This window comes from Carcharhinus amblyrhynchos, chromosome 11 (assembly GCF_965287045.1).
Source record: "Carcharhinus amblyrhynchos chromosome 11, sCarAmb.v2.hapA, whole genome shotgun sequence".
Classification (NCBI taxonomy): domain Eukaryota; kingdom Metazoa; phylum Chordata; class Chondrichthyes; order Carcharhiniformes; family Carcharhinidae; genus Carcharhinus; species Carcharhinus amblyrhynchos.
Window position 1 is genome coordinate 31,746,130 of NC_137334.1, and position 19,763 is coordinate 31,765,892.

At 40.6% G+C, this 19,763-nt stretch overlaps 1 protein-coding gene across 3 annotated transcripts in view; it reads right to left on the reverse strand.

Annotated features, from left to right (window-relative positions):
* Positions 1 to 14,460, reverse strand: part of myo1b (myosin IB) — a 272,073-nt gene extending 257,613 nt beyond the window's left edge. The window contains exons 1-2 of one of the 3 annotated variants that reach the window (XM_080198810.1): positions 13,421 to 14,460; positions 426 to 566 (exon numbers count right to left, since the gene is read on the reverse strand). In XM_080198810.1, coding sequence (XP_080054936.1) covers positions 426 to 560 — 135 coding nt within the window. In that variant the 5' untranslated portion in view covers positions 561 to 566; positions 13,421 to 14,460. The remainder of the gene's footprint in view (positions 1 to 425; positions 567 to 13,420) is intronic. The other 2 variants (XM_080198808.1, XM_080198809.1) reach the window with 2 other exon arrangements.
* Positions 14,461 to 19,763: the final 5,303 nt, after the last annotated feature.

Below are 19,763 nucleotides of genomic sequence, written 5' to 3' on the forward strand. Positions count from 1 at the left end.
ATGGATTCACCCCGCTATCTCCAGCTTCTTGATGCAATACTCAGAGGCAGCTCTTAACTTGTAACTACGCATTTAGTGGAAAAAGGGTTGGTGTCATTCTTCTGCGAGTGGGAATTGTTCACAGCAAAGTGCCATCTTTAGCATCCAGGAAAATAATAAACAACCAAGGACATCCAAGACTGGCAGCTAACAGCCTAAGTTGTGAATGTAAACAACTTGTACCTCATATGCCATTTCTAATGCTAAGATTATATTGAGCCACAACTCAAAAGGGATAAAATATAAATATTCTGTGAAATGGAAATGTTTCTAAGTGCAGCCCACAACTTTTGCTTTCATTAAGAGTGTTTAACAAACATACGTTATCTGGAAACCCGTAAGAAATAGATTTTATTTTACACTGAATATACTCTAATGGTACTTACATAGATTTCACTGTGATCAAAGCGGTTTTTGAGGTTTTCTAAGAATGAATCTTCGGTGAGAGGTTCTAAAAGCACACTGTCCCCCACTCCTATCATGTTGTCCAGGAGGGATGTTTTCACTTCCGATTTCATCATTTTTCCCTGAAATGAAATAGAAAAGTTAAAACTTGAAAATATGTACTCATAAAACAGACAAAGTAGCTGTTTTCTAATAATGTGCGATCCTCTCTCACTGGGGGTGCTGCTGCTGCTGCTATCACTACAGATGTTAATATTCCAAACAAACAGAAATTAAGCAATGTGGGTGCAGAAGTAGAGTTATGGCAGCAGATCATCCACATTATTAAATGGTGGAACAGGCTCCAATGTCCATATGGCCCAAGCTCGCTCCTATTTCTTATGATCACATTCGTTCCTAGCCTAGAGAGCCCAAAGAAGGAGTGACAAAGTGGTCAGCGCTGTTGCCTCACAGCATCAGGGACCCGGGTTCAATTCCGGCCTCAGGTGACTGTCTGTGTGGAGTTTGCATGTTCTCCCTGTGTCTGAGTGGGTTTCCTCTGGGTGCTCCAGTTTCCTCCCATACTGCAAAGAATTGCAAGTTAGGTTAATTGGCCATGCTAAACTGTCCCTCAGTGTCAGGGAGACTAGCAGGATAAGTATGTGAGGTTATGGGGATAGGGCCTGGGTGGGATTGTTGTCAGTGCAGGCTCAAATGGGCCAAATGGCCTCTCCCTACACTGTAGGGATTCTATGATTCTGTGACTACTGCCATTCTAAGTCAGAAAGTTTTCTTACCTAATGTAAAACAAAATTATCGATAACTTCTTATATTAATACATGCAAATAAGATTTTAGATCTAATGCAAATTGCAGCAGTAAGTTTGAGATATAATTATTCCTTCTTTACCACAGCACAACTTTAAAGATTTTGCATCGTCACAAGCACAATGTGGGGTGAATGAAGTTGTACTGTGTGCGAGAATAAAACTGACAGTATACTAGATATGGATGTGACATCACTTATTCCTAGTCAGATCCTAAAGGTCCCACAGCAGTGCCAATATTAGGAGTTTATCTTCAAACTAACTTTGGATTAATAGTAAATAATAATCCTCTTGGGTTCTAACAATAAATTGAGATGTGTTGTCAACTATCAAATGGTTTTAAAGGTCACATTAGACATGGTTAAGATGTTATCTTGTTCCAACCTTTACAATAATTACAGGCAACATTGATATATTAAGAGTTACACAGCTCTGGAACTATAAACATTGCATCCATAGCAACACAGTATATTACAAAAGATGACAAATATCAAAAAAAATTATACCTGGTTTCAAGATCTTCTATTAGCTGGAAAATTTCAGTAGGTCTTGCAGCATTTGTAAGGAGAAATGTGCGGCTTACTAATGCTGTCAGATCTGCTGAGATTTTCCAGCATTTTCTCTTTTGGTTTCCAAATCCAGCATCCGCAGTAATTTGCTTTTATCTTCTATTATCTATTAAACTAACTGTGCTGAATATGTCCCATGAACTGAATACAAAATAATTGTCCTGTCACTGGACCAATAGAAAAGTTGCAACGCTTTTTTAAAACTCAACGTCAGAATCAGAATCATCCTAAAACAAACTATTTATATTGTGGAAATAATTTTTTTTAACCAAACTGTGTATTACAATTTTTTACATTTAGGCAATGTAACTAAAAATGGCATTTATGGCATAAAAACTCTCATTGGTTGGAATTCTCTCACTTTACTGCTGTCTCTTTGTTAAAAGGGCTACTTGCCTATTTTTGTGGTTTCCACCAAAACGTTACGATGAGCAGTTGGGAAAGTTTCCAACCATTCAAAAATTACACAAGTCCGAAAGAGACAATCGCCAAACATATTCATAGTTATGTCATATTACAAACATCAGCAAGATGTTCCTCTTACACAAGCATGTTCTCACAATCGAGGCATGAGGTCTGTTTCAATTTCATCATTAGTGCTGGAATTTTCCAGTTCCTGAAGGCAAATCTAGTGTGTGTGAAAATGTGAGTAAGAGCGAGCAAGCGAGCGCAAGATGGATCAATAGGCCTTCAGATTGTACAGCGCTTGTGTGAAAACAGCGAAATCCAGAGTACACCACAACCCATCATACGATGAGGCAGAAAGGAAAATTATAACTCCTCTTTAAAAACTGTGCGTTTGATAGTGAAATACAAAGGGTATCATACAGTTTACCCTGCCCATGACAACCAAGCAGAAGATTTATAATGAATACTGCAAGAATGTAAAAGTAAACTTCTTCACTTTTTTAAAGGAAGAATAGAAAAGCAGTATACTATTCAAATAGAGAATGATTACAGAACTTGGTGGCATACGATTTGGGTATCCTGGTACATGAATCACAAAGTTATCCTGATTAGGAAGGCAAATGGATGTAAGATAAATGGAATATAAAAAAAGGAAAATTTTACTGCGCTGTACAGGGCCTTGGTGAGACCACATTGGGGTTGGAATTCTCCATCCTACTGCAGCGAATGGAGATTTGGCTGAGCGCCAAACTGTCTGTTCTTGCTGGCAGTGGTGGCAAGGTGTCTGACATCAGAGAATTCCGGCCCCTAAATACTATGTGTAGCCTTGGTCTCCTTATTTGTAAAAAAAAAATGACTGTTTTAGAAACAACCCAGACAGGGTTCACTCAACTCGTTCCTCAGATGAAGGGCTTCTATTTAGAAAGGTTGAAATGGTTGGGCCTATACCCATTGGAGTTTAGAAAAATGAGAGGTGATCTTTTTGAGATGCACAAGGTCCTGTAGGGACTCGCAGTGTTCTCTCTTATGAAGGAGACAAAACTAGGGGACATAGCTTGAGAATAAGAGGCCTACCTTTTGAGACAGGGATGCGGAGATTTTTTATCCTCTTGGAGGGTCATTAGTCTGTGGAATTCTCTTCTGCAGAACCTAGTGGAGGCTGGGTCATGGAATTTATTCAAGACTGAGTTAGATAGCTTTTTATTGCCATGTGGGGACAGACAGAAAAGGGGAGCTGAGACCACAGCCAGATCAGCCATTTATCAAAACAAAAGAGTAGGTTTGAAGTGCCAAATAACCTATTTCTACTCCTGAGTCCTATATTCCTACTCAAGAAGCAACCTCTGGGAATACTTGAAATATTCATTTTATATGGTTTGTATCACTTAACTATATAGTATTCTGAAATAACAATTTTGAGTCATTCTCTGGCGCTGAGGCAATAATGTTTTCATGATGGGATGGGATTCCGTTTCTCTCAATGTTAAATTCAGATGCTTGATCCAGTGTGAATACAACTACCCGTTAAAAAGCTGGTCAATTGAGACCTGGCAATGAGGGGAAAAAAAATGCATTTGTGCAACGCTACTCCAGTAATTCCTAAGAACAGGAATTACAAATTTACTGTAGTAATCAAGCAAGAACACATTTTCTGTTCAAGTAAATGATTGCGAACAGTACAATTTTTTCAGAGGAAACATAGCAGAATTGGCAAAAAGGACTTGTACTGTGGTAAATGGAGTAAAACATATACATAAATAGCTGAATATAAAGGAGAAATTCACCAACACTATCTATTCTGTATGGTGCATAACTAGTGCCAGAGGTACTACGTCTAAAAAGAGATTTAGCTCTCTATATCAATAGCGTAATGTCATTCTCCCCGTATCAAGGTGGATTTCCTCCACGTACTCCAGTTTCCCCCACAGTCCGAAAGATGTACTGGTTAGGTCATTTTAAATTCTCCTTCAGCATGCTCGAACAGGTGCCGGAGTGTGGTGACTAGGGGATTTTCACAAGAACTTCATTGCAGTGTTAATGTAAGCCTACTTGTGACTAATAAATACATTTTACTTTATCCCTTTAGTCACGTGATATGCTGTATTAAGAAACTGGCACCACAGGATTGTTTATGCTACAGTAGTTACCTCACTCCAAGCCCAGGCCTATACCTGAGCAATGCTGATCTGCTTCTTGCAATCCAGTAAGAAGTTTCACAACACCAGGTTAAAGTCCAACAGTTTTATTTGGTAGCAAAAGCCACTAGCTTTCGGACAACTGCTCTTCATCAGGTGAGTGGGAGTTCTATTCACAAACAGGGCATATAAAGATACAAACTCAATTTACAAAATAATGATTGGAATGTGAGTCTTTACAGGGAATCAAGTCTTAAAGGTACAGACAATGTGAATGGAGAGCGTTAAGCACAGGTTAAAGAGATGTGTATTGTCTCCAGACAGGACAGTTAGTGGGATTTTTCAAGTTCAGGCAAGTTGTGAGGGTTACAGATAGTTTGACATGAACCCAAGATCCCAGTTGAGGCTGTCCTCATGCGTGCGGAACTTGGCTATCAGTCTCTGCTTAGCAACTCTGCGCTGTCATGTGTCGTGAAGGCCACCTTGGAGACACGATGGACAGGGTACCCTTCGTCATCCAGTACTTCACCAGAGCAGAGAAGCTACGACATCTTCTCCGCAGCTTCAACATGTCATTGATGAAGACGAATATCTCACCAAGGCCATCCCCACACCCCCACTTCTTGCCTTCAAACAACTGTACAACTTCAAATAAATTATTGTTCGCAGCAAACTACCCAGCCTTCAGGAGAACAGTGACCGTGACACCACAGAACCCTGCTACAGCAACCTCTGCAAGATGTGTCAGGTCGACACGGATGCCATCATCTCACATGAGAACACCACCCACCAGATACACCATACATACTCTTGCAACTCAGCCAACGTCATCTACCTGATATGCTGCAGGAAAGGATGTCCTGAGGCATGGTATATTGGGGAGACCATGCAGATGCTACGACAATGGATGAATGAACACCGCTCAACAATCACCTGGCAAGACTGTTCTCTTTCTGTTGGGGACACTTCATCGGTCACAGGCATTCAGCCTCTCATCTTTCATAAGCGTTCTCCAAGGCGGCCTTCACGACACAACAGCGCAGAGTCGCTGAGCAGAGACTGATAGCCAAGTTCTGCACACAAGGATGGCCTCAACCGGGATCTTGGGTTCATGTCACACTATCTGTAACCCCCATGCCTTGCCTGGGCTTGCAAGATCCCACTAACTGTCCTATCTGGAGACAATACACATCTCTTTAACCTGTGCTTAATGCTCTCTCCATTCACATTGTCTGCATCTTTAAGACTTGATTACCTGTAAAGACTCACATTCCAATCATTATTTTGTAAATTGAGTTTGTGTCTTTATATGCCCTGTTTGTGAATAGAACTCCCACTCACCTGATGAAGGGCAGCGCTCCGAAAGCTAGTGGCCTTGGTAACCAAATAAACATGTTGGACTTCTTACTATGTTTACCCCAGTCCAACGCCAGCATCTCCACATCTTGCAATCCACCCAGTTTTTCCAAGGCTGTGCCAACTTATCTGAACAGATTACCCAATGACTGAGCAAATTAAAGAAGTACTGCAAGTGTGGTAACATTTTCTAGTTGGGCATATTCTCCACATGTTATATAGTTAATACTAAACACGCTTCCAATTTGTTCAACTGCAATTGTCAACATGTGTGAATTAGCACGTAACATATTAATGTCATAAATACATTTGGCTTACTAGCATAACAGTAGTCTGCAGCAAGGGACTGAAAGAGTGAAAGAGAAATCTATACTAGCTACACTGTCGTAATTGTGTACTCATTAGTTTAATCAAAGTCATTTTGTCACAGGCCCATTCATTTAGTTTCTAACCACAATATATAATTCTTCAAACATTAAAAGGTGACAGATACATTTCAGTATATTAAATAAAAATGTAACTTCGTTGGTGACACCTCTTAATTTCATGCCATGTGAAGTAATACTGACATTTGCACATTGTTGCAAAAACACTCCACACCCAACAATGGGGAATGCACAGAGCTCTGACATTTCGATGCAGAATTCATTGCATTCCACAGCAATGATGTGCCCAGTTAGAATGAAACCACCAATAATGGACCTTGCTGCTTACACACTTATTTCTAAGAGTTCCAGTCAGCAATGTCCACCCTATACTGGTGCACTTCAAACATTAATAGTTGGAGAATAACCTCAACCGATTTGCCAAATACTTGCTTTCAGTGTGCAAGGGGAGGCAATGGCCTAATGGTATTATCGCTAGACTATTAATCCAGAAACTCCACCATGGCAGATGGTGGTATTTGAATTCAATAAAAAAAAAATCTGGAATTAAGACTCTACCGATGACCATGAAACCATTGGGTTTTTCTGACAATTGACATCTGGTTCACTAATGGGAAGGAAATCTGCCGTCCTTACCTGATGTCCTACAGTGGACTCCAGAGCCACTTTCAACTTCCCCCTGCAAAGGCCTAGTAGGCCATTCAGTTCAAAGGCACCTAAGAATGGGCAATAAATGCTGGCCAGCCAGCAAAGGCCAGGCCTTACGATTGAATGAAAATAGTGTGATCTTAACTTTCCTGCAAATTTTTACCCCAGTTCCCTTCCCATTTTATCTTTCAGCTTTTGGACGAATTCATTTTATGCCAATGTCACTTCCCAGTGGGAATTACCAGAAGTGGCAAGCTGAGCAGAAAACTAATATCTTAGTTCCCAAAGAATTCCCTGCCAAATTCCACCCAAGTGTCAATACAAGTGAAGCTGCAAACCTCAACTATCTCCTACAGCAACATACAATCATCTGGTCTGAATACTGTCTTTAGCACTTCAGATTGTAACTACATCTTCCTGGAGGTAATGAGGTTACATCACTACTGGAAGGATGATGCAGAAACAGTTTGGCATTGAGGGTGTGGACTGTCTGATAAAACATAGTCTGGTAGTTTTGGCAGTAAGCATGGGACACTTGAGGACAACTGCCTTTCCTCTCTTCCACTGCTGACAAATCTACTCCGTGTTTGGAGCCATTTTTGTTTTCTCGCATGGCAGCTTTTTTCATATCAGCAACTCTCACTCTCTTGGTTTTCATCACCTTATTTGTTCTTTGAATGCCTTTCAATGATCCACAGTGTTAATCCTCATACTTTTTCCATCAGATTTTACCTCTTTCCAGTTTTTCAGAGAAAACCTGTTTAGACATTCAATCCATTTTCTTTCTCCCTTCCCTTACCCACCACTCCTCTGACAAACTCTGGGGATCTCAACGTGCCTTTGCAGCATGTTCCATGGCAGCGGTGCTGGGATTTTTGATCCCACTACCGTCAACAGGATTCCCTGTTCTATGCACCAGAAGATCCCACTGGTGAAAATGGCCGGAAAATTCTGGCCATTCACTCTTTATCCACTTCTGATAAAAAGGGTCTACACCCAAAAAGTGTTAACTTGGGGTTTCTGCTCATGGAGCTGGACACTAATTCCACCATTTACTGTTTTAGTTAGAACCCTTCTTCAATATCATATAACATTTGCCTTTAACTATCATTTCTCAGATAAACGAAAACAGAATTCTTCTTTCACTCTCATTAACATCACTCAAGTCAACTGTTTAAAAGAAAGCTAACCAGCAACCATGAGGTTTGTAGTGACGGATTACCAAGATTACCATGGTGACAGCACTGAAATTATTAGTGCACCAAATTAAAAAAAACCTAGGTGTACTATTCAATTGCTCAGATGTTGAAGAGTTCATACATTGCAGTGCTCAATATCTCGCTCAGCAGAAGCAAGTTAACTAAACCAGAGGAGTTTAAAAAATTCATGACTACATGATGGTTAAGGTGGATACAACAAAAGCTTAGAAAAAGTTCAAACCAGATCATGTGCAATCTTAATCACAAGTCCCATCCATTTAATGTTCTTAGACAAGGTCCTACAAAACTACTGCTCAATTCCCAAAAGCAATCAAGTAAAGCTGCAAATAGTCGTACAGTTCTACTATTCAGCACTAGCTGGCTACCCTCCAAAAACAACATTCTGCACCCCCTGAACCAAGCATCACTGGAGCATTTGTGCCCATACAATAACTGAACATTTCAACTTATACTTATCTGATCTCTAATCATGCCCTTAGCCAGATGCTTAAATCTGCATTTGTAGAGGAAGTGAACTAACACAATTTGGATCTAAAGGCTTTTCTCTCGAGACATTGCAATTTGAAATGATTACCTGCACAGGTTTTCTCCTTTACTGAAAGTCATTTTGTTCCACTAATTATTGTTCAGCAATCTGCAGGACCTTTATGTTATCTTTAAATACAGTCGGAGCTTGTTATAAGCTGATTAGATGGAAAATTGAGAAGTATATATAACTGGACCTGTGCCAAAAAATGTGTCCATTGGCTTGGTAATTTTTTTATATGTACCAGTAGACTCTTTAAACTACATAGAGCTTAACATTAACACTGCAAAAACTAATTTAAGTTAAGCACTATTCAACTACTGGTATGATGGAACAGTGAATCCACTTTGTTACTAAACTGCTTCCATCCATCAGGCACACCCCATTAAAAAGCATTTCCAATAAAGAAGTGTTTATCGATACAAGGTACAGTAAGACTACCTGATCTCTATTACACTCGTTACCCAATTATTTCATTATGGTTAAAAATTGATTTTTTTTTGTTTCTCCAGAGTTATGTGACTTAAATTTTGCTGTACTAAAACTCCCTCTGCATAGCGAGTGAACGTACATTTACGTTTCACTTAGAAACCCAGATTACTAGCATTCCAAAGGCCAATTAGGTGGGCTATGTAATTTATCGTTTTATTTTGGTCTCACCATGAAGAGATCCTCATCCTAACTGTCTCCAAATAAAACTACTGAAAACCTAATGAGAGTTTTAATTTTCTGGTTATGTAATGTGTGCTCAGTCCATCAAAGGACACAATTAACTGCTTCTGGAAGTTAACCAACCAACATGAGGCAGCTCATTGACTGTAACATGTGTGGAGTTAAGCAGGAAGAATCCAAACAGCAATAGGTCTACCCCTCACAGCACCATCAATGAGTCAGACTCACTGGCTGACTAGTGCCCTACCTTAGCTTTTGATCAACTCAGTTCCCATCAATCTCCCATTGCCAGGTCGTGCCTTGGAGCTAAGTTGACCACAAAGAGACTCTGCTTTCCTCCCCACTACCGCAGTAGGATAGATGCTAATTCTTTTAAAATCCTACAGCAGCCACTTAGTGAGACTGTCATTTATATATCAGCTGACCATCCCAAATCAGCAATGACTATACAGTTTTCTCAGTGGAATTCCCATTAGTGTGGTGCTTCTACACTGACATAGTTTGACTACACAGGAAAGCCTTAGGCATGATCAATACTATAAAATACTTATAACACATGTTGATAAGAAATAAACACGGAAGAACAAGACTGGTATTTAAAATAGCAAATAAAAGTTAGGCATTTCCTTAACAATGACTTTCAAAGACATGTTAGATCAAATAAGCTTCCATGTTAAGTTAAAGAATAGCAACGCAGAAGATGATTAAATATATTCCAGGGCTCAAACACTAATGCATCCCACAATGTACTGTGTCACAACATGGTAGGACATGGGTTTATATTCTACTTTCTCACATATTGATCTCTGAATTGCAGAAGTGATTTTAGGGAGAAATGACAAATGCATACCAGCTGTTTCTCCAGAGCCAAGAAAGAAACAGCATATTGGTGATCCACCCACATTACTGTTGTACACCTACTAACATCAAACTGTAAGTTTGTAGCTGATGTCTGGGAATAAGTTGTCCAAATCATTAATTGTTGCCTGGAAATAACTTTTGGAAAGAGAGAGAAATGTATCCATTAAAATAGAAAATGTTGATGGAGAGAATAAATTTGTTGTACTTAATATTTGAAGCATCAAAGGCTGAAAGGTGATCCTGTTAAAGTAGAAGTGTCTCTGTCATGACACATGGGCACAGGTAACTCATGTGCCACAGTTCTGTGCTATAAAGGGGTAGAATGCAGGGTCACATCATCCTGTACAGGCTGAGTTTTGAATTTCAACCACTCTCGTGCAAGTAGGGCAGAATCCAAGAATTTTTCCCAACAAGGCAGGAGCGAAACGTTAGAGTGACTGACCAGCTTCAAAGTGACGACGATAAAGGCCAGGCAAGGAAGTTACTTCTTTACCCCATTAGCAACTGGGATTGGTGCATGGAGATTCAAAGAGCATCTTATAAAGGAATCAGTTAGCAAGGCAAAAGATTAGCCACACACTATACCTGTGCATCATAATATATATGCAAAAACCATTTGACTGCTCAAGAAAGATAAAGGAAATATAAAATCAGTGCATTTCATTACAACACGGTGTCCCCTAACACTTTGTAACTAATTAAATATATTTGAAATGTAGTCAATGAATGTAGAAAACAGCCAGTTTGCTCCAATGAACAATAATATGATTTCAGTGACATTGGTGGCGGCCCTTGTCGTAGAGTTTTACAGCACAGAAAGAGGCCATTCGGCCCATCATGTCTGTGATGTCCAACAAGCATTTTCACTCCCATTTTCCAACACTTAGTCCATAGCACTTTGATATGATATTTCAAGTACTCACCTTGTCCTCATATCATTTTTATATACTTTTCACTGTATAATAATGTGACAACAATACGTCAAATTTTTGTCAAGATGGAATCATCTGCAAATATTACCACTTCAGTTATAATGTCTTTTTAAACCTTTTTTAAAGATTCATTGATGGGGCATGACTGGCCATCATTTATTACCTATCCTTGTTGCCCAAGGACAGTTGCCCATCACCTAGCCTGGCCTAACAGTAACATTGCTTTGGAGTCACATATAGGCCAGGCAGTGTAAGAACAGCAGATTTCCTTCCTTAAAGGACATTAGTGAATCAATTTTTTTTCTGACAATCAACAATGCTCATCAGTAGATTCTTAATTCCAAATATTTTTATTGAATTCAAATTCCACTATCTACCACGTCAGGATTCAAACCCAGGGTCCCAGAACATTAGCTGAGCTTCTGGATTAATAGTCTAGCAATAATACCGCTATGTCATCACCTCCCCTACACAGTGATCATTAGCAAAAGTGTTAAGTATATATTAAATATACATGTTTTTAATTGTGTACATAGAATCATAGAACCCTACAGTGCAGAAAGAGGCCCTTCGGCCCATCGAGTCTGCACCAAATACAATCCTACCCAGGCCCTACCCCCATATCCCTACATATTTGCCCACTAATCCCTCTAACCTATGCATCCCTAGACACCGAGGGGCAATTTCTTAGCATGGCCAATCAACCTAACCCACGCATCTTTGGACTGTGGGAGAAAACCAGAGTACCCACAGGAAATCCACGCAGACATGAGGAGAACGTACAAACCCCACACAGACATTGACCCAAGCCGGGAATCAAACCCAGGACCCAGGAGCTGTGAAGCAGCAGTGCTAACCATTGTGCTACCATACCGTACAGGTTGCGAGTATTAACTGCGGAGTTATTTGTGTGCCTGGAAATGGACACAAAAACTGAATCTGTGGCTGGGTTAGGTGGTGCTGCAGTGCATAACTCTAATTGCTTGTATTATAAAGGTGTGTAAAGATTGGCTCCAGTTCTATCCTTCGTCATTTAGCTGGATTGTAACAACCATCTCGTTAAATGGGCTTGGTAAACTATTTTACTGATTCACCACATACATAGGGAGTGGCAATTTACAGGGATCCCACATTGTGTCATGAAACACACAACTTCTCAGAAAGCCAAGAGAAGCATGTTGCGTGTTCAGCATTGTCCAGCATTTGGCCTGGCCTAACAGTAACAGCTCACAGTACACAGTGTACAGGAGTCAGCCAGACGTTGCTCGCTGGCGTTTACCTGCTGCTTTGGACTTTTAAACATTGCAGAGACCGTACTTCCGTGTCACCCGGACCGAGAACACGTCTTGTTTCTCTATTTCCTTTTCAATGCATTACTCTTTAAGCTGGTTAGTGCAGGCTAGCGAGAAATCGATCAGAGTGAAACTCCCAGGCTGATGGCACGCTGGGTGAGTTACAGTGAAAGTTGATTTTTAAAAGAAACGCTGTCTGCTCAGGGTAAAGAGCTGGGAAATAAAGTGAGGTGACTGCTCCTGTTGCCACATTAGATTGTCTCACAGCTCGCAATGCCAGAGGACCATTCACCGTGCCGGGACAGGGTGGCACACCAAAGCATCGCGGAAGCCAGCAGAAATGGATAACTGGAGAGAGGAAGAGCTGCCACAAAACCCCACAACAGGATGGTGAAAAAATAATAAGTGAAAAGCTGGACAGGGTGAGAAACACAAACAAAACATGGCAGTTTCCGCTCATCCGAATACCCAACACCAGAAATCAGCAAGATTTGGGTGGTGGTGGTGGTTGTTGTGGGGTGGTGGGGGGAGTAGACAGGAACCGGAGAGAGAAAATCATCTGGTTTCAATCACATCTGAATTACATTATTATAGCGGCGGAGACACACAGTTTTAGCTGTCTCACTGAAGAACTATTGCAGATTTCACCCACCAGTCTATGAACAATATTAACGGCGGCTCTAACACTGATTATCCTCTGGAGAGATTTTTTTTAAAAACAGGGTAGTCACTGATAGCGACCCTGACATCTCACTGTACATCCGCTCGCCTCAACACTACATGAAAAAAAATTAGAAAAATCTTTCCAATCTCCTGTAACACCAACAAACTCTTCAGCCACACAAGAACATAGGGACAGAGAGTGGAGAGAACCCGCAAACTACACACACGGGAGGTAAATCACACTGCTATTTCCCTTTGTCTCGTTGTCGGGACCCTTTTATTTAATAAATGGATTATAGCATCTAATTAACTGGATGCTCACTAAGTTGCTCAGTTATTCCAGTGTAGGCATTAAAGTTGGGTTGAAATTAGGAACTTTTCCCCGTTTAAACATGAGATCACATTTTAAACATGTGGTCTCGCCATTCTATCTCTAAAGAGATTCTCAAAAAACCCGCTACATTTTAAAGTTCGGAATGGAGAGAAAAAGAAAAGCACGTTACCTTTTCTGTGAGGCTGTTATAAAATAAATCCGAGCGCTCTTTCTTTTCCCCCCTTTGTAGGGACGACGCTGCCACAATGAGAGGACAATGGCTAGGGAACGGGCTCTGGTGTCACAGCCGCCTGCCTCTCGCTCCTATTCTCCTCCCTCCCTGTCTAACCCTAAAGCCAGTGAAGCCTGCCTCTGTGTGTCAGTCCCAGCCTCAGGCGGGGTGTGCCGCTCTCCGGCTCCATCCATGCTAATCACCTTCTGCTTTCCCCGCCTCCTCCCAGCAGCAACAGCATTGCTCCAGGTGAGGGCGGTCACACAGTCTGTTTGGGGACATACAGAAAGAGGACTGACAACTTCAATGGGAGAAATCCCATTTTTTGGAGCTCTAGCGGAGTTTATGGTTTTGCAACTTTCGAAGCAAGGACAAAAGAAGAAATGTCAAGACTGGGATTTATCCTTCCCTAAAAGGCGGTTAATTGGACAAAGGTTCATTCAGACTCGAAACGTTGGCTTAGTGTCACAAGTAGGCTTACATTAACACTACGATGAAGTTATTGTGGAAACCCCATAGTCGCCACACTCCAGCACCGGTTCAGGTACAGAGAGAGAACTTCACATGGTCAAGACATCTAACCAGCACATCTTTCGGACTCTCTCCATAGATACTGTCAGACTTGCTGAATTTCTCCAGCATTTTCCGTTTTTGTTTCAGATTCCAGCATCCGCAGTATTTTGCCTGTATCTTAACGGTTAATTGTGGATGGATTGCCTGAGCTCTTGTTAGCCTAAGTTGGTTGCATCCTCCCATCCCCAAAATGCTATGAATTCCTCTCCACAGGCTGCCTGGACACACAGGAAGCGCTGCACCGTCAGAAGTGCTGATCCCACCGTGAAATATTGAAGACAAGCAGTGGAGTTATTTTTCCCCAGCCTTCTGGATAATATCCATACCTCAACTAACATCACTGATTAAATTGCTCACTATCAACATTGCTATTTGTGGGAGCTTGCTGTGCACAAATTTACCTGCACTGTTTCCCATATTACAACAATAGCTATATCTCAAAGTACATAGCGCTGCATAAATGCAAGTCTCTTTTTTCTCTAATTTATATACACTCACTTTCACTTTGAATAGCAATTTTTCAGGTCAACTTTCTCCTTTTGCCTCTTTATTCGGGATAGGATTCTGAAGCATCGAGTGCTTTCTGCTAGTTACTTTGTTTCCGAATCTGCCACAGTGAGTGCCAGCAGGCTGTTCACCCATCCCTAATTGCCTATCACTAGCTGGCAATGAGCAGCCTTCTGGAACCACTGCAGTCCATGTGATGAGTGGCTTGGAGGGGAACTTCAAGGTGGTGGTGTTCCCGTATGTCTACTGTCAGTTGTAGTAACAGTGTCACCAATCTGATTGAGATCAGTTAGAATAAGCCAGAGAGAAAGAGACCTAGTGGTTCACTGGGTCAAATAAACATTAGGGAGCTGCAAAACCACTCCATGAACTGAGGCAACTCAAAACTCCAGCGGTTTCCAATTAAGTTGCCTCATTTCACCATGGATGGAGTCTGGGCTGTATCATTCGGCTTCTGACTGTGCAAATCCACTGAGTCATAATACTTGAAGGAATCATTTTATAAATAACGTGCTGATTCATTTTTGCAGAATGCAACAATTTTTAAAATAATATACTTAATTTTTTAATTAATGTGTTGCCCATTCTGAATTCATATACAATGAAGTTTGAATGCCTTTAGAATTAGACAAAGATTTATGGCTCAAAAGGAGGCCATTTGGCCCATCAATTTTGTGCCTGCTATCTTGGTTATTTCCACCTTCCACCACTTCATCCATAGCCCTGTAAATTATACCTCCATTTCATACCCAAGAATTTTTTAAAATACAATGAGGATTTCTGCCTCACCCATCCTTTCAGGCAGTGAGTACCAGATCCATACCACCCTCTGGGTGGAGAAAATATTCCTCAACTCCTCTCTAATTCTTCCATCAATTTAAATCTATGCACCCCAATTATTGACCTCTCTGTCAACAGAAATAGGTCATTCCTATCCACTCTATCCAAGCCTCATTATAATTTTATAAACCACAGTTAAATCTGCCCTTAGCCTTTTCTGCTCCAAAGAAAAGCTGTTGAGCCTAACCAATCTTTCCTCATAGCTAATATTCTCCATTCCTAACAACAGACCAATCACCCTCCCTGTACCCTCTCAAATGTGGTCACATCTACATCTTTCCTAATGTGCTATGCAGAATTGTACGTAGTAGTATGCAGCTACAGTCTATCTAATGCGCCTGATCTATCTGTTCTGTTATCTTTGAGGATCAGTTGCATTCCAAAAGTTTCTCTCTTACTCTACAATTTTCAGAGTCCTACCACTTATTATGAATTCTCTTTCTTTCTTTTGTTGTTCTCCTCAAATTGAATTCTTTGGATTGAATTCCATTAGCCAATTTTCTGCCACCCTGACCAGCCCTTTGCTATCTTTCTGCACTCTACAATTTTCTTCCTCACTGTCAACCATACGGGCAATTTTTGTATTATCTGCAAACTTCCTAATCATACTGTCTACAGGTAAGTCTAAATCATTGATATATATTACAAACATATGGTATCTATGTATTGGTATCTATGTATTTTATATATGCATATATATGATATTTACCACAAATATACAGGAGAGATTGGGAATTGTTGATGTCCAAATGAACCCGGGAGTTCTTTTTCAGAAGTCAATGAAAGCTAACATGCAATAAGTCAAATGGTGTTTAGGGTGAAGATCTCCGTCCTCTTTCATGGTTAGGATTCTCCAGGACTGCTGAAAGTGAATGGAGTTTTGGCTGAAATGCCACATTCTCCGGTCTCATTTGCAGTGAGGCAGCCACAGTTGAGAATGGAAAATCTTGCCCTTAGCCTTTATTGCGAGACGATTTGAGTTCGGGAGTACGGAAGTCTTATTGCATTTGTATAGCACATTGGTGAGACCAAACCTGGAGTGCTGTGTGTAGTGTTGCTCTCCTTATTCAAGGAAAGATATACTGGTCACAGAGGGAGTGCAACAGAGGTTCACTAGACTAATTCCTGGGGTGGTGTGATTGTCCTATGTGGAATGATTGAGTAGACTGGGCCTATACTGTCTCAAGAAGAATGGAATGTGACCTCATTGAAATATACAAAATTCTTTCAGAGCTCGATTGGATGGATACAGGAAGGATGTTTCCCTAGTTGGTGAGGGAGGGATCTAGAACCAAGGGGCACAGTCTCAGAACAAGATGAAGGCTATTTAAACCCAAGATGAGGAGAAATGTCTTCACACAGTGATGAATCTTTGGAATTATCCAACTCCAGAGTGCTGTAAAGGGTCAATCATTGATTAGGTTCAAAGCAGAGGTTGATAAATTTCTAGATACCAATGACATCAAAGGATATGGGGATAGTGCCAGAAGATGGCCTTGAGGTAAGAGATAGCCATGATCTAGTTGACTAACTAGATACTCCTGCTCCAATGTTTCTATGTTAAAGGCTCAGTACTGAGAACCCCACTGAAAACTGCCTTCCAGTCACAAAAATCACCTGTCAACCATGACCCTTTACTTCCATCCACTGAACAAATGTTGTATCCGACCAACTACTTTAGTTTGGATCCTATAAACTTTCAATTTACAGACCAGTCTGTCATGTGAGATCTTGTCAAAAGGTTTGCTAAAATCTATTCAGTCTACATCAAACGTGTTATCTTCACCAATCCTCCTTGTTGCCTCGAAAAAATCAATTAAATTAACCTTTCCTGAACAAATTCATGTGGATTGTCCTCAAACCACCTCTCAGAATTTTTTCCGAAGATGGCACAGTAGCACAGTGGTAGGCACTGCTGCTTCACAGCGCCAGGGACTCGGGTTCGATTTCCAGCTTGGTTCACTGTCTGTGCGGTTTGCACGTTTTCCCCATGTCTGTGCGGGTTTCCTCCAGATGCTCCAGTTTCCTCCCACATGCTGAAAGACATGCCGGTTAGGTACACTGATCCGAACAGGCACCGGATTATAATGAATAGGGGAATTTCACAGTAACTTATTTGCATGTTAATGTAAGCCTTACTTGTGACTAATAAATAAACTTTACATCGTTCACTACTGAGATTTTGCTCTCTGAGCTGCAATTATTCATTCTATCCCTTCCTCCTTTTCTAAACAATGGTACAATGTTAGCATTCCTGCATGATTCTGGCACCACATCTGTAGCTGGAGAGGATTGGAAAATTATGGTCTGAGCCTCTACTATTCCTTCCCTTAACAATCTATAATTGTGGTACATTGGCACAGTGGTTAGCACTGCTGCCTCACAGTGCTAGGGACCTGGGTTCAATTTCTGGCTTGGATCACTGTCTGTGTGGAGTTTGCGGGGCAGTACCGTGGCACAGTGAAGAGCACTGTTGCCTCACAGCTTCAGGGACCCGGATTTGATCCCTGATTTGGGTCACTGTTTGTGTGCAGTTTGCATATTCTCCCTGTCTCTGCATAGGATTCCTTTGGGTGCTCCAGTTTCCTCCCACAGTTCAAAGATGTGTGGGTTAGGAAGATTGACCATGCTAAATTGCCCCTTAGTGGCAGGGGCACTAGCTAGGGTAAATGCATGGGGTTATGGGGATAGAGCCTGGTTGGGATTATGGTCAGTGCAGACTCGATGGGTTGAATGGCCTCCTTCTGCACTGTAGGATTCTATGATTCTACAGCTCTTGGTGATTTATCCACTTTTAAGGAATCTAGCATCTTACTCCCTTACTGTGTTTATCCCATTCAATTTTCACACTCCCTTTACTACAATGCCTGCTTCAGCTCACTCTATTGTGAAAACTTATGCACTATATTCCTTGAGAACCATGCTCACATTTTGCACCTCCAAACACAAGTTGCCAATTTAGTCTCTGTTTGACCCTTTTCTTTCCTTACTTATCCTCACAATCTTTATGTATTTATAAAACATCTTCGGGTATTCCTTGATTTTACTTGCTAATATTTTTTCGTCCGCTCTCTTTGCATTCCTAATTTCCTTTTTATTTTCATTCTGCACTTTCTAGCTTTTTAAAAATTAAGTAATACAGTGTAAATAATGTTCAGTGTTTAGTAGAATTTGAAGTTTACAAACTAAACTACTTGTCAGTAAATATGCACGTCAGCAGAATTCGTCCCACTAACTGTGGTGGGCTCCTGTCTTGAATTGTGCCTTTGTTATCCAGTCCACTGCTCATTAAAAGTGAAATTGGGCCATTGCAATGAAAATGCTAAAAGTTCAGCAGATTTGACCTTGGTAAGCAATGTGTCTCAGCAGTTCCAAGTGCCCATGGAGAGTTTATCAGCATCTTTCAGCTCAGTGAACAGTGTAAGTAAATATATTTTGCTCAAAGAGAACACAGTATGTTCACACTTGGATGTTACTGAGAGAAAAAAAGTCAACCTGTGCTAGAGTGGGAGCTTTTAGATGTCATTGAGTTATCCGGAGGCCACCAAATTGATGTTTATATAAAATTTTATTTGCAATTACCCATCAACATTTTCATTCCCCCCTCAGCAGGTTTAATGTAAATTGACACAGTACATTCCAGAGTATACTAAATACATGTGATGCAAATGTAGTTGGAATAAGTGAATGTTCAGGTATTTGGATGGGAAGTCTTGTGACACAGTGGGTAGTAACCCTGCCTCTGAGCCAGAAGCTATGAGTTCAAGTCCGCCCCAGAACTTGATTGGCTGGATATGGATATTCATAATGCGGCCAAACAGATTGAGTGTCAACCGGCAAACTATAGATCTTTCAGATGGTATGAATATTAAATGGATTGTGGTTGGGATTCTTGCATCATTTTTGTACTTGTTAAATATGTGTTTTCTGATGTTCTGAAATATGGCCTGTACCCAAATACTATCCTAGTAGATGGGGTTCCAACTGAATCAAATAAAATTTACTTCTAAAACAGTTAAATGGTACCGTGCATTTGGTTTGTAGACAAATTTGTTATGATCTGACAGCAGAACATATACCCACCCCTCCTAGATTTCCTGCTAGTTTCACTTTCATATTGAAAACATCTAGGTACTAATTCCATAAGTTGCCAGTAATCTCTGTAATGTATGATATATGCAATATATATTTATTATAATTTTTGAAAATAGAATTTTCACCATCCTTAGATGGGGTTTGGATCACAGATGAAGCTAATTTTTAAAAAATATTTATGAACTGGGTAATTAATGGGATATGAATGCATCTTTTGAATCATTTTCACCATTAGGGAGTTAATACCATGATTCCACTGGGACACACAGAAGACAGGATATAAAAT